The 23800-nt window shown below is 46.5% G+C and overlaps 2 protein-coding genes across 4 annotated transcripts; one reads left to right on the top strand and one right to left on the bottom strand.

Annotated features, from left to right (window-relative positions):
• The first annotated feature begins 7043 nt into the window (after window positions 1–7043).
• LOC120709104 (probable histidine kinase 3) lies at window positions 7044–13150 on the top strand. Of its 2 annotated transcripts, XM_039994629.1 has the most exons (12): window positions 7766–8203; window positions 8327–8584; window positions 8881–9047; window positions 9132–9341; window positions 9464–9650; window positions 9777–9828; window positions 9909–10138; window positions 10246–10344; window positions 10456–11567; window positions 11702–12056; window positions 12351–12419; window positions 12669–13150. In XM_039994629.1, the coding sequence occupies exons 1-10, from the start codon at window positions 7766–7768 to the stop codon at window positions 11958–11960; spliced, it is 3012 nt and encodes a 1003-aa protein (XP_039850563.1). In that variant the 3' UTR covers window positions 11961–12056; window positions 12351–12419; window positions 12669–13150. The 2 variants fall into 2 exon arrangements, with proteins under 2 accessions (XP_039850564.1, XP_039850563.1); XM_039994630.1 differs by lacking the exon at window positions 12351–12419 and having other exon boundaries at window positions 7044–8203; window positions 12669–13145.
• Window positions 13151–14007: 857 nt separating this feature from the next.
• Window positions 14008–22774, bottom strand: LOC120709103 (calmodulin-binding transcription activator 4-like). Of its 2 annotated transcripts, none has more exons than XM_039994628.1 (11): window positions 22267–22772; window positions 21496–21621; window positions 21269–21384; window positions 20963–21051; window positions 18321–18366; window positions 17660–18122; window positions 17406–17533; window positions 15937–16568; window positions 15135–15681; window positions 14685–15021; window positions 14008–14541 (listed from the first exon to the last, which is right to left on the bottom strand). In XM_039994628.1, the coding sequence occupies exons 1-11, from the start codon at window positions 22277–22279 to the stop codon at window positions 14537–14539; spliced, it is 2502 nt and encodes an 833-aa protein (XP_039850562.1). In that variant the 5' UTR covers window positions 22280–22772; the 3' UTR covers window positions 14008–14536. The 2 variants fall into 2 exon arrangements, with proteins under 2 accessions (XP_039850562.1, XP_039850560.1); XM_039994626.1 differs by having other exon boundaries at window positions 14047–14541; window positions 15937–16640; window positions 22267–22774.
• Between the last annotated feature and the right edge of the window lie 1026 nt (window positions 22775–23800).

The following is a 23800-nucleotide window of genomic DNA, read 5'->3' as shown; positions in this document are numbered from 1 at the left end:
TTTAGTTACAAAAATCAAAATTCCAAAATAAATTTCCGGCACCTGCATGGGGACTTAAATCTAGACGAAATAAAAAACGCATTGCAACTGCTGTCTGTAAATGGCGAGACGAATCTAATGAACCTAATTAGGCTGTAATTAGATGCTAAATTGCTACAGTAATGCTACAGTAAATAACCTCTAATGATGGATTAATTAGAGTCATTAGATTCGTCTCACGATTTACAGACGAGTTCTGCAATTATTTTTGTGATTAGTCTATGTTTAGTACTTCAAATGTAGAAAGATGACTTTTCAAAATTTTTACAGAGTGCAACTAAACACGGCCTTAGTATCCAACTTCAGTACAGCCATCAATACAAACAGGTTGCTCCGTACAGTGAAGCAGCTTTGCTCTGTCAAAATCATCTACATATAGGCCGTGTTTGGTTGTGGGGTGAAAAATTTTTCACCCTACTTTGACCACTGATTACGAGTATTAAATAAAGTCTAATTACAAAACCACCTCCACAACCCCCCGTGTAAATCGCGAGACGAATCTAATGAGGCCTTTGACCACGCGATTAGAGGATGGTTACTGTAGCATCACTGTAGCAAATCATCAATTAATTACCACTATTAGATTCGTCTCGAAAAGTTACACCCGTCCCTGAAAAGGTTTTGCAAATAGACTTTATTTAGTACTCCATGCAAACGAGATTCTCTTCTCGAAAAACGTGCGCCAAATTTACCAAACACGGCAATAAGATGCCGTGCTGTTATCCTTTCACTATATTATTCGGCTCGTGGGTAGGCCTCCAGCCCTACAGTATTTCCTTATCACATTATTCTAGCTCCAGCATCCAGCCACCAGTCAGATAACAATGTTTTTCTCTCACACCACTCCAGCTCCAGCCTTCAGCTCCAGCCTGCCGAACGCAATGATTATTCAGTGTTGTGTACCACCACCTTATCTGCTATCTCACTTCGGTGCATTAATAACCATTATATGGAAACAAATGTTTGCTTTAAGGCTTTACCATTATTGGCTCTGATCGGCTGGTTGTGGCTTGTACTAATTTATCGTGAGAGAAAAATACTATTGACTGGCTGGTGGCTGTTAGTACGAGAGAAAAGCATTGCTGCTGGTTGCCAGCAGAACAGAGCGAATTCCTATATGGATCATAGAATTTCGCGAAAGCCAACACAATGCTGATAATATAAGTTGGAGGAAGGAAAAGGTCAACAATTTGTTTTGGTATCCGCAAAAAAAACAATTTGTTTTGGTGGAGCCAAATAAATATACTAGTGCCGATTTATTAAAGTTGTCACACCCGTGTAAAAACTCAAGCTTTTCAGCTGTAGGTATCAGAGATCGGTGCGCCTAGTGAGTACGACTTCTAGAATCTAGCCGTGCACTTGCGCGATCCATTTTCCACATGTTTTTTTTTCTTCTAAAGAAGAGAAAGGAGGACGCGGTGAGATCGATATTAGCAAAGACAATTATTCTCCCCCCAAGTGATTCCTGCCCAAAAGAAAAGAAAAGAAAGCCCTGGGTATCTATCCATCTATCCCCGGTTACCAGAAGTGACGAAGAGATATCATCAGGCAGAGGCAGAGGCAGAGCTATATACTCCATCGGGCTGATAAGCAAGGAGGTTCGGGGTGCGTGTGCAAATTATGCAGCCTGCCGTTTGGTCCGGGCAAAAGGGTAAACGAGAAGGAAAGCAACAGGCCGGCCTGTCCTCCTCCCCAACAGGATAATGTGAGGGGATGCATCTAATTGGAGGAGGAGCAGGGCAACACCAAAGCCTCCACAAAAGGCATCCATGATTATTCCACTCACATTACTTTCTCTCTCATCCTCTCTCTCTCTCTCTCATCCATCATCCTCTCTTTAAACAGTCCTTATCTGATAGTAGTATCTAGTTGAGAGCCAATTCTAGATGCCAAAAAATTCACAAATGCTGCAAAAATTTATGGTCCCTATCCTATCAGCTAATGAATTTGCATCATTGATCCCATGTCACACAAGTAATACTGGTACACTCCAGTCTCCGGTGGCCGGCCGGCATCATCTCACACATCAATTTACCGCGCAGACTTTCCTAGCTAGTACTCCCTCATGTGCGACCTTTTCAATGCCTTTCGTCCCCCCCTGCTGAACACAACTAAAGCAGAGAGAGTCAGTAAATAAACCCAAGATGAAAAGGGAGCAATAATGGTAAGTTATTTTTAGAGTAAGTATTATAGCAGCTGCAAGAAGTCTAAATGCTGAGATGGAGGAAAGAGAAGAGGAGATGTGAACTGCAAGCTTGCAGCCAGCTTGGACACAAGAATCAAAAAACCTTGTGAGAGGAACATGTGGACCTTATATTAATGATGAAGAACTAAACTACTATACTAGTTGGCTGAGAGGTAGACTATACGAATTCTTACAACCAACAGCTAGCTATATTATTAGCCTTGCTGTTAGGACTATCTAGTAGTAGGATTGGTAGCCTTTTTTTATCGGATCTTAAGCCGCAGCAGCATGTGACCGTATGTTGATCCTGGTTACAGAGGGGTAATAATCCCCGGTCTCGTGTCAAAAGCTAGCGAGCTCGATGGAGCGCTTAATTAATAATGACCGTATGTCTGCAGGGAGGGCCCAGCAGGCTGCGAATCACAGGCTCGGATCGGCTGCCGAGCACTGTGCATTTCACAGGCCATGAGATATACAAATCAACGACGCGTATGGGGTCGTTGACCGTGGTCGGATGGCAGTGTTTTTTAGTCTTGACTCGTGCCACGCCCTTCTGCTGCTTTATACTAACACGAGAATGAAGTTAATAAAATTCTGCATTATTGCACTAACTATTATCTCAACAAGGGTTTGAATTATTGCAAGGGAAAAACTAGTAAAAGATGACCCATAATGGTAGTACGCCGAATATATACGCAACTTGTTGCATTGTTTATTGATACAGAGAGAGCTGGCCCATGCATGTGATCTACTTGAATCCAACATGGTACTACCAAGGTTACTAGATTCCACACACATGGCCGGCCTTGAGAGACGTCATTGACAACTGTAACGCGCGGCACCTGATGATAACATTAATACAAAAGACACCCAAAAGCACGTACGCCTCCCAAATCAGGTGCCAACACACAAACCCTAAAAAACACAGTCCAATCCAAAACACTGTCGACCATGCTAGCCGTCGCCCTGTTCATCGGTTTCACAGAACCGGCTACCGGACCGTGCCCAGTCCGGATAGAACCGTCATCCTGGATGCTTAACATGGGTTGGGTCGGAACCAGTCTATACCCGAACTAAACAAGGTTACTTTAGCCGGTTTGCGGGTTTACCCAAGAAACCCGTCGAAACTGGGGTTAGCACGCCGCCGCCGCCGCGGAGGCGGCGGCGGCGGCTGCGATGAAACCACCGCCTCTCCCGCTCTCCGTTCTCCGCTCCCTTCCTCTCCGATTTGGCACCTTTCCCTTGCTCCATTCCACTCCGATTCGGCGCGAGCAAGCAACGAGAATCAGACTTGCCTTCCAAGCTCTATCCTCTTCTATCCGACGCCAGCACGAAGCAGCAGAGCAGCCAAGCCATGGCGGTGGACCTTTTGTCCGGCGGTGACGCCTAGAGTACCTTCTCTTCCAGGCCGCGACGGGCTTCGCGCCCTAGAGATCCTCATGTCCCTCCTCCCCTGTGATACTTCGATGGGCGCACTCACTGCTGCTTGGCTAGATCGTTGGCCATGTTGTCCGTCGCACGCGCCGCAGCCTTGCCCAGGAACTCAGGAAGACGATGCCTCCCAAGTCTCCCCCTCTTGTGTTGCTGACGCTGGACTTCACGCTGCCTGTGCCATCGAGGCGGCGACCAAGGCATCCTGCTAATAAATTCTTAAACCCGTGTTAACCGTCTCGACCAGCAGCCCAACCCAACCCGGTGCACTTTTAAAACCGCCACCAAGCCGCACCAGACCAGTAATTTTTTTCTGGTTTGGGTTGGAAGCAAACCAAAAACCGTTAAATCCGGACCATGAAGAGGCCGAGCTAGCCGCAATGGCAGAGAGAGAGAGTTCATATTTAATGGCATCATCCATGCACAGCACAGCACAGCGACCACACAATGCAAACACACTAGTACAGGGTTAATATCTAATAATGGCGGCTTGACCCTTGGCACGGCGCGCTTAAACTTAGCCATTGGACAGACACCGATCGAGCTGATGGACGGAGGAGCGAGAAATAAAGGTCGTTAATCACTTGCGGGCGTGGCATTATTGATGATGAAGAAGAAAATCCGGATGGATCTTTCCGGTGCTGGGGCGAGCAGCCAATTAGTAACTCGCCCGGTCAGCTTTTGTCGTAGCCTGCGCTTCCTTCCGGTCTGTGGAAGAGAGTACTTACTGATCACTACTTACCGAGAGCCATGAACGGAGGCCGGCCTTTTCTTGTTCGTTGCTGGAGCTTGAACAACGACGCCAACTGCAGGTCACTGGTACCAGCTGTTAATACTCTTTCATAGCCTCGTCGCGGTTAAATGATGCCACTCCACTCCACTAGTATTTTCATTAAAAATGGACAGTGCAGGCACTGTCGCGCAATTACTAACACAACGCAGGGGAGAGGGGAAACTAATAATAAACCCAAGATATATATATATATATACATATATATATATACATATATATATATATACATATATATATATACATATATATATATACATATATATATATACATATATATATATATACATATATATATATACATATATATATATATATATATATATATATATATATATATATACTAGTACTATTTGGTGTGCACATGCGCCGCAGCACGCACGGAAGGGAAGCGGGAGGAAACAGGGGGTGGAGTGGAGTGGGTTAATTTTCTAGTAATAATTGTAACTCAGGGGATGGGTTAATTGTAAGTACTACAAATTACTGCTCGTGCTTGGATTTCATTTGACGACGTGCCATGCCATGCCATCAAAGCTGCTGCTCGTACTGCAGCGGCGCAGATGATCTCGTACTACTGCAGCTGGCGGGGCCTCCTTCGTTGGGTTCCCTTGACCGTCCGAGCTGGCGCTGTCGTGCCACGTCAGAGAGAGAAGCAAGGAAGTATTCTATTCTAGGTTTCCTCCCCTACACGAAGCAAGGCCCTTGTCGGCACATGTCACGGTCCGGCCGCGGCGCATGACTCACTGTGCCCATCCCCCTCTCACTCTTGTGGGCTGTGGCTGCATGCATCCATCAGGCCGGGAACCAAAACCAGATGAGGCGAGATCCATCATCCATCCACGGATCGGGTTCACTTCACCCTACGATCCCTCTCTCTCTCTCTCATATAATTGGGGCGGAAGACGGCTGGGTAGCGTCCAACCAAACCAACGGGGAGCGGCGGCTGGCTTCTCCTCCGCCTCCGCCTCCGTCGCTAGGGTACACGAGGCGAGCTCAGGGGCGCCAGGGATGGGAGCGACGACGGCTGCCCGTGGCCCAGACGGCGCCAGGGATTGGAGGAGCTAGAGAGGCAGCAGCTGCAGGAGAGGATTGGAGTTAGAGAGGCAGCAGCCTATGTAGCATCGATACAGATAGGCGTATCAGAATCGGCCCGATACGGATACGTGAATATGTCAAATTTCTGCAAAATTCAAAGGCACAAAAGTATATCGGAGTATCGAATATGGATACGCAGATACATATCGGATACGTGATACGGGGTCATGTTGAAATATCGGGGTTACAGAGTCGTCGGCGGCGGCAGCAGCAGGAGAGGGAATGGAGGAGCAGCCAGGCAGCGACCGGCAGCTGATCGGCGCGGCGCCGTCTCCTCCGCCTGTGGAAGGAACACGGAAGACAACAACTTGTCCCCAAGTGCCTTTATGCGGGGCCCACCCGCCCTCCCCTTATCGTCCGTCCCACGCGTATCACCATCCTCAGCCGTCACTCACATGGATGGCTTGCAGCTGGCTCTGGTTACTACTGACTTACCGTCCGTGCGGTTTCCTTGGTTTACGTTTACGATAATACTAATAAAATACCACCGTCAGCAGTATAAGTACGTGTTACAGAGCGTGGGAATCTCACTCTAGCTTTGTTTATCTCTTTCTCTACTTTAATATGTACGTATAAACAATACCCTTATGGTCAAACCTCACCATTAATCTATTTGTTTAATGAAAGTATTATCATTTAGCATGTGGCGTGCCAACAAGAATGTTTATAATATTAAATCTGGCACACAAACTCAAGTTATTTTAGAATTGCAATTATACACGCGTTGATACCTTTTACTAGAAAAATGATGTGCCGTATGACTGTATGTGTATATGTATAATACATATTTATAGTATGATTCATTAAATTTCTATTTTACTCTCATGATATTAAATATCTAATTAACTTTCACGATATGCCAACGTATGATAAAATTAACCAACAAAATTTTGGCACTCGTTTAATCAAGTTCTATTCTAAATTTCCCAAAATTTCAGTAAATAAAATTAGATGGTAGGGTCTGATTGGTTCGCATTCAAAATGTGAGCGAACCCACAAATTTTGGCACTCGTTTTGTTGAGCGTTAAAAAAGTAGTCCAGCTAACCAAGTGTTATTCAAAACTTGCCAAAGCTATAGTGAAAAATCTTGGCACCCCAACATTTTGATATCCAACTAAGCAGATTGTTACAGTTCTCTGAGTTGCACATCATATATAGATTTCTCGTTCGCGGCTATGTGAAATTTATCCTAATAATATACTTACTAGGTTCTAATGAAACACTAGAAAGAATACGTCATCGAGTTATTAGGCCGATCACTTGTTGATGCAAGAGCTGAGCCGTGAATGAAACCATACGAGATTAGTGAGAGAGAACGAAGAGAAGGGGATAGAGCCGTGCCAAAGGGGAGGCCGGGAGGGAGGGAGGGAAGGAGAATGCCCCCCCCCCCCCCCCCCCCCCGGAGAGGAGATGAGCCACTTGCGTGCTGGCCTCTCCCACTGTTGTGACTGGTGCCACCTCCCCTTCCTTTTCTTTCTTTCTTCCCCAATCCCACCCTCCCTCTCCTCTCCTCTCCCCTACCACCACCCTGGCCCTACTGCGCTGCGGTGCGGTGCGGGCGGCTGCTCTGCTCCCCCTGCTGCTTTCCTTTCCCCCCTCCCCCCTCTCACCTCACCCTGCTGCTTTCCTCCCTCCCTCTTCCAATCCGCCCTCCAATCTCATCTCCATCCCTCTGTTCCCCTCTCTTTCTCCCACCCCTCCTAGCTTAGCTTCCTGTTCAGCTCTGCTTGCTTGGGTTCCTGTTGCTGTTCTCCCCCCCTCGCTGCTCACCTCCTCCCTGCCGCCTCCCTTCTTCACAAGGTCAAAGCGCGCGCCTCCAAGATTAGCTGCTGCTGCTTTCCTGGAGGAGAGGAGCCCGAGCGGCAAGAATCAGGTCGAGAGACAGGAGGGAGAAAGGGGGCCAAGAGACTACTGCTGCTGCTGGTGGTACTGGACAAGCCACAAGGGAGAGGCCGGCCGGCAGGGGTGGGTGGAGGAACGAAAGCGCTCGCGGCTCCCCTGCTCGCTCGGGACATTCAATTGGAGGCAACAGTGGCCGGGTAGGCGGCAGCTACAGCACGGCGGCATCCATAAATTAGCGAGCGAGCTCCCCGCGCCCCCTGTCCGTCGCCCCCGTCCCGAACGACTCCTCGACCACGCGGACGCCCGCCGGAGCATGCGCGCGGCGGGCCTCGGTCGCCGGAGCAGCACCACCGCCGCAGCCAGGGAGGCCATGTAGCTCAGAGATGACCGGCACAGCTCGCGGGGGCAGGGGCGGTGGGGCGGGGATGGAGGACAAGGGCGAGGCGGCGGAGCTGGGCTTCCTGGGGCTCGACAGGATGCGCCTCCTGCTGCCGCTGCCGCTGCCGGAGAAACTGTCGGCGAGGACGCCGCGGGCGCTCCTGCGCAGCTACTACATCAACTGGAGCTGGCGCTGGGTGCGGGATCGCTGGCCCTGGCTGCTCCCGCTCTGGCTCCTGCTCTGGGTGGCCATCTCCTTCAGGATCCTCTGGTTCATGAGCAACCAGGCCGTCGACAAGCGCCGGGAGTTGCTCGCCAGCATGTGCGACGAGCGCGCGCGGATGCTGCAGGACCAGTTCAACGTCAGCATGAACCACCTCCAGGCGCTCGCCATCCTCGTCTCCACCTTCCACCACTCCAAGACTCCGTCCGCCATCGACCAGGTAGGTTGCTGCTGCCTGGTAGTACTACCTCAATCCATCCCCACCTTGTGACCTTGGCATGGCATGGCGATTGGCGAATCGATTCGATTTACGCCATGATGAAATGAAATTTTGCTGCCGCAGACGACGTTCGCCAGGTACGCGGAGAGGACGGCGTTCGAGCGCCCGCTGACGAGCGGGGTGGCGTACGCGGTGCGGGTCACGCACGCTGAGCGAGAGCAGTTTGAGCGCCAGCAGGGGTGGAGCATCAAGAAGATGTACTCCTCCAAGAAGCAGGCGGGGGACGCCGAGGTGCGGGAGCCGGCCGAGGAGTACGCTCCCGTCATCTTCGCGCAGAACGCCTACAAGCACGTCATCTCCTTCGACATGCTCTCCGGCAACGTGAGCACCCTTCCTTCGCCTCCACCCTCTCAAGATTTCATCTTTTTTCACAGCGCAGGCCCAGGGCCGTAAAAAAAGCTGCAATCTTTGGTGTTCCCCATGTGCTCACCAATTTTTTTTTTAAAGAAAGAAGTGCTCATCTCATCAGTCATCTTCTGTTGCTACATCCTTTTTCACCACAGATTTTTGCCCCTTCTTTGTACTCCGGGACAAAATTACTGATGGTAAAAAAAAATGGTTGTGTCATGAGCAACAGGGTTTATCTGTCAAATCAACTAATCGTTTGCCCTTTACAGGAGGACCGCGAAAACGTACTCAGAGCAAGAGAATCTGGGAAGGGTGTTCTTACTGCTCCTTTTAAGCTGCTCAATAATCGCCTCGGAGTAATCTTGACCTACACCGTGTACAAGACTGAGCTTCCCCCAAATGCCAGGCCGCAAGAGCGCATTCAGACTGCTATAGGGTAAGCTTTCACTAGTCTGCCTACCCTCCTATCACGATTCACGCAGCTGAATTCTCCCATTGACTTCTTTTTTCGTGCAAACAGCTATTTAGGTGGCATATTTGACATTGAAGCACTTGTTGATAAGTTGCTTCACCAGCTCGCAGGCAAGCAATCTATCATGGTGAACGTGTATGATACTACTAATGAGAGGCCAATCAGTATGTACGGTTCGAATGATACTGGCAGTGGCATGTACTATAAGAGCACACTGAACTTTGGTGACCCGTCAAGGAAGCATGAGATGCACTGCAGGTGATTTATTTGTTGTTTTATAAATCCTTATATCCTGTAGCTGGAATGCGTTCAGAATGGCAGGTTGTCTGTGTAGCCAGTTCTTTGATAGACTATCTGTCTGATCTGGTTATCTTTAACAGGTTCATTCAGAAGCCACCATGGCCGTGGTTGGCAATTACGTCATCGTTTGGAACTCTTGTGATTGCTTTACTGATTGGACACATAGTTCATGCTACTGTAACACGGATTGCCAAAGTTGAAGATGACTATCAAAAGATGACTGAGCTCAAGAAGCGTGCAGAGGATGCAGATGTTGCCAAGTCTCAGGTGATTAGCTTCACTGCACATAATAGTTACATGTGTTACTGTTGCTCCTCATGACCTGATGATTACATATTACTTATCTAAGTTAAAAGGAGATCTTATTAATTCCATGTCATTGTTTGGATGCAGTTCTTGGCAACTGTTTCTCATGAGATCAGAACTCCAATGAATGGTGTTCTAGGTGAGTGCCTAATCTATCATCCGTACAATAATCTTCATTGTTAGATGAGTACAAGGATATGAATGATTCCAATTTTTCAGGAATGCTGCAAATGCTCATGGATACTGATTTGGACACAACACAACAGGATTATGTTAGAACTGCGCAAGCTAGTGGAAAAGCATTGGTTTCACTCATTAACGAGGTTCTTGATCAGGCGAAGATCGAGTCTGGTAAACTTGAGCTTGAGACGGTGCCTTTTGATCTTAGAACAGTTTGTGATGACATTTTATCTCTCTTTTGTGGGAAAGCTCAGCAGAAAGGACTGGAGGTAATCAGAGAGTACATCCATGCTGTCACTGCAGTTTTACTAATTTTTTTCATAATGGCACTGACTTTATATTCGCTGTTTTTTACTATGGCATACGATGGGAGCAGTTGGCAGTGTATGTTTCTGATCAAGTTCCAGAAACACTAATCGGTGATCCCGGCAGAATAAGGCAGATAATTACAAATCTTGTCGGGAACTCCATAAAAGTAAGATATTTTGTCTACATGGATAGTAAATGGAAATATGATCCATTTGTATATTTGTATCTAAATATTTATTGATTCTTTGTTGGCTAAGAGTTTTATTATTTTCCTCAGTTCACAGAGAGAGGTCATATCTACTTGACAGTTCATGTCATTGAAGAGGTCATGCCTTCTTTAGATGTTGAGACAGGAACTCAGTGTGCAAATACCTTAAGTGGCTACCCTGTGGTGAACAGGAAGTGCAGTTGGGAAAACTTTCGACATTTTAATAGGGAACTGAACTCATGTGAGATGCCTTTTGCACCTGGGGCATCTGACACAGTAAGCTTGATAATATCAGTTGAAGATACTGGTGTTGGTATTCCGTTCGAAGCTCAGTCCCGTGTCTTCACCCCTTTCATGCAAGTAGGTCCGTCCATCGCTCGCATCCATGGGGGCACTGGCATTGGATTAAGCATCAGCAAATGCTTGGTCGGTCTAATGAAGGGAGAGATCGGATTTGCAAGTAAGCCCCAAGTTGGTTCTACTTTCACCTTCACTGCAGTACTTACGAGGGCCCGTTCTAGTGGAAACGAGAATAAACCATCAGAATTTAAAGAGGTCAGTGCATTGGTGTTTGACCATAGACCGGTCCGAGCCAAGGTTACCAAGTACCATTTGCAGAGACTGGGAGTTGAGACTGAATTGACAACTGATCTAGATCAGTATATTTTTTCTAAAGTAAATTGTGGATTAAGGGTTGCAAAGCTTGTGCTGATTGACAAAGAAACCTGGCTGAAGGAATCCCATTCCATGCCTATGTTGGTTAGTAAATTGAGGAACAAAGATCAGCCAAACTCTCCGAAGTTATTTCTTTTGGAGAACCCTAAAAGTTCTGTCAGGAACAGTTCGCATATATCCAGGGAATTCCACTTGAATGTAATTATGAAGCCACTTCGTGCGAGTATGCTTCAGGTCTCTCTACAGAGAGCACTGGGTGGGATAGATAAAGTCAACTGCAGGAATGGAGTAGTTGGCAATTTAACATTGGGCAGCCTTCTTCACAAGAAGAAAATCCTCGTGATTGATGACAACATTGTAAATCTCAAGGTTGCTGCAGGTGCTCTTAAGAAGTATGGTGCTGAAGTAACTTGTGCTGACAGCGGGAAGAAAGCAATCACACTGCTGAAACCTCCTCACAGTTTTGATGCTTGTTTCATGGACATACAGATGCCAGAAATGGATGGGTGAGTCTTATCCTTGGCTTCTCGTCATGTCACCCTACTTTAGCTATTCAGTTGATACACATTATTTGCTCTTTTCATTGATTGCTTAGGTTTCTTGCGCGACTCCTTTATCATACATGTGGTACCTTTTGCAGATTTGAAGCCACAAGAAGGATTAGAGTGATGGAAAGAGATCTCAATGAGCAAATAGAGCGTGGAGAAGTTCCGCTAGAATGTGCAAACGTTCAGCGATGGAGAACTCCAATATTGGCCATGACGGCGGATGTTATCCAAGCAACATACGAAGAATGCTTGAAATATGAAATGGATGGTTATGTTTCCAAGCCATTCGAGGGCGAGCAATTGTACAGAGAAGTAGCCCGTTTTTTTCTAAATCAAGATCAAGTTCAGTAAGTAGGCTCATATGGAGTGTAAAATAGTGGAGGATATCACCAACCGTTCACCAGTCGGGGCACAAAGAATTTTGTCAAAGATTCCGTGTTCTCAAGAGTAAGTGCTTGACTTCTCCTTGCCTCAGGAGTTCATTTTCCCCTAGTTCCTTTTCTTTTTTCTTTTGCTGTAACATGTCTGATTGCTGAATGCTTATACTTAAGCACAATATAATTCATAATATGCTGTGGAAAATGCTTCTCTTTCTATCTGTTTCTTTTCTGTTCACTTATGTTTTTTTAACATAAACACTGACACAGTCACAGTGCATGCTAAAATATAAATAAGTAGTAAACATTGTTGCTTAATATCGTTAAAGTTTTTGCATCACCGTGGCTTCACATTGCTATACAGGTGGGCAGCAATTTGCAGAGTTAGGGGCCCTGTTAAACGCTAGAATGCTGGGATGTGGCCTGCAGTTAGGTAAACTTATTCAAAACCACTGTTTAATAGGCATGTCAAGGTGGATATTAAGCCAAAACTTGGTTTCGTCAATTTAAGAATCAAAATAGTGCTGCTAGACAACTATCAAGATCTAAAAAGCTTAATATATCTTAGCACCACCTTTTTTGCTGAAGTTGTTGGTAGGGGTTCTAAAGAAATGTGATGCTTTCTTAAAGCAAGCTCTGGTGTTGATATTTTTAAGCTTATTGATTTTTCTCGTCCTTTCAGGTGGAAAGACGCTGGAGATGAAACCACCCATGTTCAATTCCATTGTGCACCATCTGACCAAGCTGCAAAACTGAGTGTACAATTTCTTGAAATCAAGGCATGTGCAGCAAATTACTCGACAATTTCTTGAAGTCAAGGCGTGTGAAAAAGTCCAGCAGCATTCACTAACTGCAGATGTCCTCTGCCACTGTAATATAGCCGTAGGGAGAGAAATTTTCGTTCCACTTTTTGCCCGGGAACTTACAGCTGTACATAGTAGGTGTTAGTCGTTTGTGCAGGCATTTCTTGGCATTTTTGTATGCATCTTCTTCACGATGTATGGGGTTCAAACTGTAAAATGTAAATGGCACATTCAAAGATGGAGCTTTTGTTTGACGAAAACATGGGTCGCCATCGTCGGCCCTCAGCTTGTCGTCCTGAAGTTCCCACCAACCGATTATTCTACTGAAAACTGCCTGTTGGTGTGGCTTTATCTGATGAAATGCCTTTTGCCTGATGTCACGGAGCTTGTTTAGGGGTTGTTTGGTTCCAGAGACTTTTTTTAAGTCTCTGGAATTTTTTAGTATTTAAAAGTATTAAATAAATATTAATTATAAAACTAATTGCAGAACTCTGGGGCTAAACTGCGAGACGAATCTAATGAGGTATCTTAATCTATGATTAGCGAATGGTTACTGTAGCATCACTGTAGCAGATTATGAATTAATTAGGCTCATTAGATTCGTCTCGCGAAAAAGCACTCAGCTGTCAAAAAACATTTATAAACAGATTTTATTTAATACTATAAAATAGTAAGATTTTTTTGATGTGATAGGGATTTTTGAAAAAAGTCCTGGAGCCGAACAACACCTTAATGTGTGGCCTGTAGCATATTGCGACGGTACCTTACTGCTGCAATATGTTAATCGCCTCGAAAGGTCCAAAGTGATGCACTGATTGCTGTTCTTTAAACTAATGCCAGTGGTTACAGGCGCCTAATCCTCTGGTTCTTTCACCTTCAATGGAGACTGTCAGTCGCCTTGTGTTTGTCTTTGTCCAGTCCAGTGCTTGCACCAGTGTCTCGCACCCTGCCTGATTGTTTATTCTGTTGGTAGTAGCTTGAGCCATCAGAATTCTGATCAGCCGGAGAAGTTTAATGCGCCGAGTCCTCGTTGATCGTTGCTCCATTTGAAAGCTGATGCCAAAAGCATGAAACCTCTTACAGCGGGGGCCTCCCTCGCTGTTTTCAGTTCAAAAAAAAAAGCATGAAACCACTGGTGTTGAACTGTTGGCATGTCACTGTCTGAAGAACTGGAGTGGGATTATAATTTAGCATTTTTAATTCTATTAATCTGTAATGAAAAATGCAAAGGTGATCATCGTTCATCATTTGATCCCATGTTTAAGAGATGGGAGCATTTCTCGTAGGCAAATGGCAACTGAGATTCCTTACATGATTCATAAAAAAAAACTGAGATTCCTTACATGATGCATGGTGCTACAGCAGCTTTGCCCATTTTTACTACCATATATAGTACGAAGTTACTGCAAACCTACTCGTGAACACACGGTATATACACGATACATCGAATGAGGTGGGCTTCATCTACCTCTATCTAGGCCTTTGAGGCTTCTTCATGTACAAAGCCCTTCACATTTCACGACTTTCAGCCTTAAGTCAGCTGTTTTGCACATGACGTTGCTATGTACACTCACAGCGTTCACCATGAATTGGAGACGGTACTGAATCACTTTCAGTTTTCTCCTCTGGATCCACTGTCCTTTCAGTCACCACGGCTTTACTCTTCACCAAGAGATTCTTCACCACAGGAGATAAAGAGAACAGTGGGTGGCTTGCGCGTTGCTCCATCACTGTAGGCACCAACCGTTCACCCTGCAATCGGGAAAACCTCCCTAGTTAGTCCGAAGTGAACAATAAAGTTACCTTTTCAATTCAAAAATCGTTTCACAGAATTTCTCATGCAATGTGTAATGGCACACCATTAATAGATGTCAAGGTTGTGACTAAAAATTCACCTTCACTTGTTGGAACCTCTGAAGCATCCTTTGCTATATTCACCTTTGCTTGTTGATACCTCTGAAGCATCCTTCGGTACTGCTGCATTGCTTTAGGACTCCCAATGATACATGATACCCTTGAAACAGCTTCATCAATGGCTGTTTCCACTCTTAGCTTCCGGAAAACTTTGGCAACGTCTTCTTCCACCTCTTCATCAACTGGCATCGCTCCAGAATTGAAGCCCCGCAAACCAACCCCTTTTCGGTACCATCGAAGCATCACTTTCTCAAGGACACCAACACTCCGTATTAGTTCCTTGTACTTCTTTCTTTCTTGATGAGCTCTCACCCGTGCCTATCAGGACAAAGATAAGAATTAGCCTATCAGATGTACAAAACCTTTTGATGTTTCAACCAAGGTAGTACATACGTTGATTCCTTTGCGCATGTTTTATTGTGCAAACTTACCTGTATCTTGATGACATTTTTCCGCAACTTCAGGAATTCTTTACGTTTTTTCCAGCACCTGAAGTTCTTCTGGATAGATAATGCAGCTTTCTCCAGCATACCATGTGAAACTGCAACTGTCTCATGAACGGACAAGCAGCTGTTCTGAAGAGCCGTCTCTTTCTTTTTCTTAAAGGAAAACACTCTGTACGCGGCTTGTATGCGTGCTGCAGCTTGGACAGCATTTCGGACAGCTCCTAGGGAATCCTTAAGTGCAAGCTGATCATTAGTTCCACCACGCACATGGGTGCTTTTATCCGATATTCTGTCCACAGCACTACGTATTCCAGCTCCACTAGCTTTGCCTTCACACTTTCCATTTTCTTTGGATTCAATAGAATCAAGATGAGTTGTTAACTGTGCTTCTGAAAGGAATGCGGAAAGGCCCTTGAAACCAAATGCCAAAGCTATTGAAGCAGGTGTTTTGGCAGCTGGATCTTCTGACGTTGGATGTGAAAGTGCACCAGCTACAGCCCCAGCAGTCAGAAGAGCCACAACCATATCCTCCCTGTTTTTTTCATAATTACGACAAAGTCAGGAGGAAACACGCATTAGAGAAAGTCATAACACAAGATATCGACTGCCTTAGATTATGCAAGGAATATCTTGTGTCCAGTTGCAAAAATAAAAAGGTTCCTGGCAATTGATACATGGGAATGTAAACAGCAGGAAATATGTAACCAGCAAGATCCCACTTGAAACTTGACCATGGAAATAAAAAAGTTAGTATTATACGGCATGTGAACTAAAGTGTTTTGTATACCTGCCAAATCTTGCAGCCCAATGTAGAGCAGTCCATCCATTTGCATCACGATAGTTTATAGGTACTCCAGAACTAAGCAGTGGCTTCAAAGCTAAGTCATATCCCAAGGCTGCAATTGTATGTATAACACTGTGATATTGCTTAGGAAGCAAATGATCCCCATCACTATTCTGTTCACATTTGGATGATAGCCACTGCTTAAACTTGTCATTAAGCAATACTTCCATGACGCTATTTACTGTCTTCTCAGGGTCTAGGTGCTCATATGTCTTCCTCATAATATCCATTTGGTTAACTAGGAGTCCACAGCCAGGATTTGGGAGTTGTGGGCTAAAATTTGAAAATATGTCACAACCATGACCATCAAAAAGAATTTGCACATATTTGAGCAGCAACAATAGCTCGTCATTACTTTTAGTAGGTATCTTGTGGACTTTGATATCTTGTGCTTCATTGCATGCTTTCTCATTTCCATCAATCATGCTCTTGGTAGGCTTCTCATGGAATTCAAATTCTCGTGCGTCACTGCAGGGTTTCCCATTCCCATCTATCAAGCACATTGTCACTTTTCCAGCATTAAGGCATGGAGTGTGGCAACGGATGGCACCTTGCTGGATTATTTCCACAGGTACCTTAACATCACCAAACAGCATTTCCAATGAGCTATGAGAAGGATTGCAAATGAAGTCTCCTAAAACAATAACCTGCACCAAATTTACATAAGCTTCCAGCCAGTGTAGTAATATCACTGCAAAATTAGTCTTGATGCAGGCTTGCCCTAAGTAACAAATTGTTTTTCATGTCCTTGAAGACTATAGAATAACTTAGGCTTCATAGAATAACTTAGGCTTCAAGCACACTAAGATCATGATAGTTTATATATAGTATTACCCCGTCCAATTCTAAAAGCATGCCATTTTTTATTTCACGACTCTTCTCTAAATGTAAGGGTAATTCTGTAATTATTTTTTATTTATAAATGAAAATGAAGAGATGGAATTAGAATGATAGTCCAAATAAATTGAATCCTGATATCATTAATATTTTTTCCCATAGCACACTTATACTACCTATATTACTCACATATACTACTAGTGAACTTTGTACTAGTATACAATTAATCTGAACCGTCGGATGTTTCTATACTAGTCCTTTTCAAACACTAGTATAGACCAGTATTGTAGCTACTTGTCCCCCCACTTCTCCTTCTTATGCCCTTGCTAATTAAATGCTATCACTTTTATGAAAAAAATGATGTATCCTTTCTAATGTATCATAATCACAATACCCAATAAGGTTCTTAATTCCTTTGTACAAGTTTAAAACAACTTACATTTTCCATCAGAGCATACAAATACCACATGACGATGCATGAAAAAATGACTGCATTTTTCAATATCTTGCCGATAGAAAAGAAGAATAAGGATGGAATGTTGTTGCGATATTTAATCTATAGTTCCATATGGTACCTTTGTAATTTCAGAAGAAAACGCCGATTCTGGAGAAACCTCATGGATATTGAACCATTGTTTTTCGGTTGGTGCCATAGAAGCTGGATGCAGAATTGCCTCAAGTTGATCCTCCTCCAACCACGTGTCTGATTATAAAAAAATAAATGCAAAAACTACCAATTTTAAGAAAGATTTCAACATCTCCCTGCGAGTTCTTAGAAATGAAAGAATCAGAGTGCATGGTGTTTTACTAGCATATGGGATTATTTCACCTGAATTTTTTAACACATCAATAGCACTGGGACATGGGTTGTTTCCAGTTTCTTTGGTATGATCTCTACTGAAGTCCAGTACGTTAAAGATATCCTCAAAATTTGCAGAACTGTCTGGCTCCACAATCTGAATCCCAGGGAAAATAACATGCTCATTATTTGTTGGAACTTCCTCAGCTACAACATAGGAATCTTCTTTGTCTTCCAGACTCAACTGCATTTCAAGTTTCCGCAAGGCTGCCTTATGTTGAATCCAATCAGATCCACTTATACTATTTGTTTCATTGTTTATGATCACAGTTCGGGAACTAACTTCTTCTGCAGATCCTGGACTGGATGAATTGGGACATGGTAAAACTAACTCACTTGTCCAACCGGGTGAACTGTGTACTTCAGCTCTGCGAGCACTGCCATTCTGATTCGATGTTGAAGAATCATTTCGTGCCGATACTGAAATGCTGCCCTGGTAAGCAATCAACAAATTAAGGTGAGACGCGACACAAACCAATCTTCAAAGATGCATCCAATTCAAATCTTGATCTGTAATATTGTTGACTACCAAAGTAGAATCTTGTCTGGCTAATAGTGCCAAAAACGTCCTAATTGTTAATAATTGAAATTGCATATTTCATTGACAAAAGAAAGAGAAAAGGAGCCAAACCTCTAGAACATCTCTATAGTGGACAAGAACAATGTGTTCATAAGCCCTGCAAAGATGAATTGCTCTTATCAAGAGGCAAATTGATTCACATACTGGCCAATGAGTTTCAATAAAATAAAATAAGAAGAACAGATCATAATTAAAAGTAAAAGTCATAGGTCATAACAACTCAGGTACAATACCATCATTTCAGAACTGTATCATGACTGGTACACTACCATCAGTGCCTAGAATTTGTTAGTTCAGGAAATGCAACAGCTGGTTGGCAGATCCTAATTAATGTAGGTTTTAGATTTTCAAAAACACGATCTCCACATCATTTTGCAGCACCCACAAAAGTGTAAAAAACTGGTACAATGTTATGCGTCCCACCATAACAGAGGAGGTGCACGATGTTATGGCAAGTGGGCCGGCCACAGGCCTAGGAGTACTGTAGCGCGTGAACAGTACACGCGGTTAGGGTTATCTTATTTGGGTTAGATCTGTTAGCAGGCGCCTTATGTCTATAAAAAGGCTGTCATGAGTCCTAGGGTTAGGTAGGCAAGAAGTAGAAGAGATTAATCTCAGAGCCTCCAGCGTGAGGGCGAAATCTCGACTACCACCTTGCCGTTCATGTTTATCATCTAGTAATCAATCCACATCAATGGTTTCTTCAATACAATGGACTCAGGGTGCTTTCTAGCGAGTTAAATACACCAGTGGCTCTCGAACTTGTCCTCAGGTGCCACTTAGGTCCACGAACTCACAAAATCGAAATCTGACACCATGAACTTGTTAAGTTGTGCCACTTAGGTCCATAACTCTTCAAAGGGTATGAATATATACAAAAGGCCCCTTCTTTTTTTTTCCTCCTCTCACCACGCCTCCTCCCCCATCGGCCACACGCCGGCGCGCCCCCTCCGCCCCACCGCCGGCGAGCGGCTGGCGCGCACCCCTCCTCTCCGCCTCGCCTCGCCGGCCCTCCACGCTTCCTCTCCCCCACTGCGCCCTCCTCCCTCCCTTGCTCGGTACCCTGCGCGGAGCGGCGGCGGCGCCTCGCTCCCTCCCCTTTCTCACGGCGGCGGCGGCGGGTCCGGCTCTGCTCCGCCGCTCGCTGCCATCCGCCGGCCCCGCCCGCAGCCACACCACGCCGGATCCACGTGGGTGGCGGGCGCACGCGGCGGGAGCGACGGCCGGCGTGCTGATCTGCGCGCGGCGGCGGCGGGCGCGAGCGGCCTGCGCAGGAGCGGCGGCCGGGCGGGACCCCCCTCTCGCGCCGCGCCTCTCTCCTCTCCGACGGCGAATACGGGCGACAAGGGCCGCACGCGACCTTCCCGTCCCTCACGCCTCGAGCTCCGCCCAGCCCCTCGTCGCCGCCACCCCACCTCGAGCGACACGACAACGGCCATGGCTTGCGCGCAGCGCGGCCGGGGCCTGCGCGCGGCGAGGAGCCTCCATTGCGCGTGGCCATGGCGGCGCGGCGGCCACGCCGCGGCCCATGGAGGTTCGGCGGCTCGAGGTTCGCCGCCCGCCGGGAGGGCGCCGTTGCCAGGCGGCGGGGTCCGAGGCCGCCGCGGCGCTACTGCTGCTGCTCGCGCTCGCCGCGCATGCCGACGATGATGGCGGCGGCGAGTCGAGGCCGCGGCGGTGTCGCCAGCGAAGGTGGGGGTCGGGTCGGGGCATGGAGGGCGTGGCGGCGGCAGGCCATGGAGGACGAGGACGGGCGTCGCCGCAGGGCGCTCGCGGCGCAACCGCCGAGAAGTGATCGAAGAGGTGCTCATCGCGGCCGTTGGTCATGAGCTCGCCGAGCATGGTGACCATGCCGTCTGGACCTGTCTCGAAGGCCCTGGCGGATGCTATCGTGTAGGCGGCCTCGTGGCGCTCGTCGGCCGCGATGATGCCGCAGATCTTGGCAAGGCAGGCGTCGCCGTGGCGCGCAGCGCGCCCGGCGGTTCGAGCGTGGGAGACGAAGGTGGCGCGCTCCTGGAAGGCGTCGTAGATGAGGCTGTGGTAGGGGCCTTGGCGGAGGACGCCGGCGCTGGGCCGCGGGTCCGAAGCCGCGGCGGCGCTGCTGCTGCTGCTGCTCGCGCATGCCGCCGCAGCTGCCGCCTGTGCGGGGCCGACGTCGCGGGGGCGCAGGGCGGCGACCGCGCGTGGGCCATGGCGTGGCGCTGGGGTGCTGCCTACCCGTGCTGGGATGTGAAGGTAGAAGATGGCTAATTTGAAGGGTTTTTTTGCATATAGTCATGCCACATGGCGCTACGTCAAGGGGTATGGACTTAAGTGGCACAACTTAACAAGTTCAGGGTGTTAGATTTCGATTTTGCGAGTTCGTGGACCTAAATGGCATCTCATGACAAGTTCGAGGGCCGCTGGTGTATTTAACTCTTTCTAGCTATTGGGAATTTCAGATGTAGAAGTTCAGAGTAACACAAGTGCACCAAGTAAACTAAGCCATTGACAAGAATTTGTTGTGAATGTAAGTTAATGCAAATATAAGTACTGTGTGGAGTTATGAAGAATGTAAATACTGCATGTAGTTATGAAGACGAAATGGTCATATATTCATCCATGAGTGAAAAGACCCAAAGGGTGAAACATCTTTATGAAGACTTTCAGAACCAGAAAGAACAAAAAGAGAAAAGTGACTAAATAATTCTTACGGATCAAGCATCCAATATATCCGCCTCTGAAATGTGGGATTTTTGTCTCCACGAGCATAGTAGCAATTCAATGCATCCACGTTATCAACCTGAAATTTCCAGCATCAAAAGAGAAATGGTCTTAGCTAGACATTTTATTATGGAAGTGCCTATTGCCTGCTTAATTCATTTCTAACCACAAACACCTATCAGTAACTAATCCACTTATCGAGCTGACGACTCCTGAACATACTGTGACTAGCAAAATATATCTATTAACTTCATGAAAGATATGGAACCTAGACATGAATCTAGAAATGAATGGACCTTGAGGCGCTCATGGGCTTCATTAATGGTCTTCCCATTCTTCTTCTTTTGCCATTCGAATCCATCGTTTCGGAAGTACCGGAGCACTCTTCGGTTGAAAAGAAACCAAGAACCACCTGCAGTATCAGGAACCGGGATTGGTTCAATGAATCACATTCAGGATTAAAGCAACCAAGCGCAGGCTTTGATCGTATTTACAGGCTAAAACCAAAGGATGCATTTATTACTTGGTGGCTTCTGTGGGGGCTTATGTGAGACCGTGAACAGCTCATGATTCAGTAGTATCTGCAGAACTTCTTGAGACTTCAGCCAGCGGGTCTTCACTACCTGTTGTAGTTTGTGTATGTCTAAGCCTGAAACAGTAAAACCATAGGCAAAATTTGCTTATAAGAGATAGGAAATGACAGCACGCCATACGCAAAGCAACTAAATGCTATCACATAGAGGCATCATTAAGACTACAGTTCAATTTGCTACATTAATTGATGGACAAATTCATAACCCTAAATCCTATCGCTACCCACTTGACAAGAAAGGCGCTCGCCACTGAAGTGAGCGTCCATCCCAAAACCACCCCCGCGGCCACTGTTGCTATTATCGTCCGTCAAGAACTCAACTTGTTAAAAGCCATATAATATTTAGGGAAAATTCGATTCATGCCACCACAACTCCGTGAAATTGGATTTCATGTTCAAAATCATGCCACTCAATGGCATGGATTTCAACATGAAATCCAATTTCAAGAAGTTGGAGTGGCATGAATCCAACTGACCCTAATATTTATTATGAGTTGTAGCATTCCGCTCCTACAAATAGCAGAGCAACAAAATCCAAGACAAATCGGTTGCATTTTTTGGGGCCTGGCGTAATCTCCCCCTTACCCTATCTCCTCTTCCAACCTCCGTTCTTCAGGCAGGCCCAAAATCGCACTCGAGGATCGCTCAAAAGCATCGAAAGATTGCAACTTTGAAGCGAGGCGCCACGGGATTCGGCCTTACCTTGCTGCTGCATCGCGCTGGCCCGACGAGTCCGCGCCCCCGCCCCGGCCCCGGCCCCGGCCCCGCCCCCAGCGAATCCAGCAAGAACTCGCGGTGGTTCTGAAACCTGTGGCGCCTCCTCACTTGGGAGCCAAGTCGGAGTCGCCGAGTGGCAGCGCCGCCTGCCAGCGATTAGTTCCCTCGACGCGCAAACTTATCGTTCGTCCCGCGACAGCAACGCGCACCACTGACCGCGACCGATTGACGGGGCGAGGGACTGCGAGCGGAGCAAGAACCAACGATGAACACGTGAGCCGGCGTAGGAAAGGGGGGAAAGTGCCCGACAGATTCCTCCCTCCCCCTGCGCAACGCGGCGGTTGCTAAACATGCGGGAATTTCTTTTTAGCGGAGGCAGATAACTATGCTAGTATTCTAGTAACAACATCGATCTGCTGGTGGTGGTTACACTAAGCACGCTGTCACGGGCGCAGACTCGCAGCACACGCGCCCCCTTCTGAACCATAGAATAATTGCAGTTGCAGGTCGCCTGCTCCAGCTGGAGGCGAGCGCAACCCCAACCCTGCTTCTGCTTGGGGCATGGCAGTCTCGCCATGAGAGGGACAGTAGGTTAGGTGACGGGCATGCTTTAGTGAAACTTTATTTGCAGGTGTTATCCGGAGTACTATTTAAAGAAAAGGTGTTATCCGGTGCATGATGTTCTTAATCAGGGAACGGCAGTAGTGTTTCTTGACAGAGTGTAATCAAGTACTCCCTCCTTCCCCGTTTATAAGGCATGGTGGAACATGACACGGTCTTCTAAACAACACTTTGACCATTTATTTATCATATATTATATCACTTTTGATTATAAACTTATAATCATTGTAAAATATATTTGATTATGAATCCAATCATATGAAATTTGCATTATAAAAATAAAAATTTAATAGTCAAATTATTGGTCAAAGATGACAAGGTTTGAATCTTGATATACGTGTATGCCTTATAAACAGGGAAGGAGGGAGTACTAGTATACTAAAGCTTGTCGAAAAGAAAGAAGCAGCATACGAAAGTGGTGGGCAAGGTGGTTAGTGGCGCCGGATAAAGTTGCGTTTAATCCTTTAGGCATCTATGGTTATTGATTTCACACGGGGATGCACTTCGTGATGTTTACAGATCCATCCTCGTTCCATCGCGAGCAAGAGCAAACGCGCTGAGACTCTTGACTCCCTCTCTCTGCTAGTGGTCTGGAGGGATGCCTGGAGCCACGCACGCAACGATCGTTTCACATCGAAAGCGGGCGTGGACTTGCCTGTTTCTGTCAAGCCTGAGTTCCTGCGCACTCTCAAGGCTGCAGCAACTGGGAAGCTGTCGGTTTCTCAACTCGCAATGCAATTCACTGCCAATCGGTCTCCACGACAGTTTTGGCATCGCGTTTATACTAGTACTACTTTGCTGACTTGGCCTTGATTGGGTGCGTGATTCCGTTCCGACCAAGTCGGTCTTGCATTGGCATCTCCACGTCACCACTACTGCACTAGCTTCGCTACAGTAG

The sequence above is a fragment of the Panicum virgatum genome, chromosome 5K, assembly GCF_016808335.1.
Source record: "Panicum virgatum strain AP13 chromosome 5K, P.virgatum_v5, whole genome shotgun sequence".
NCBI classification, from domain to species: Eukaryota; Viridiplantae; Streptophyta; class Magnoliopsida; order Poales; family Poaceae; genus Panicum; species Panicum virgatum.
This window is presented reverse-complemented; position numbering and strand designations above follow the sequence as displayed.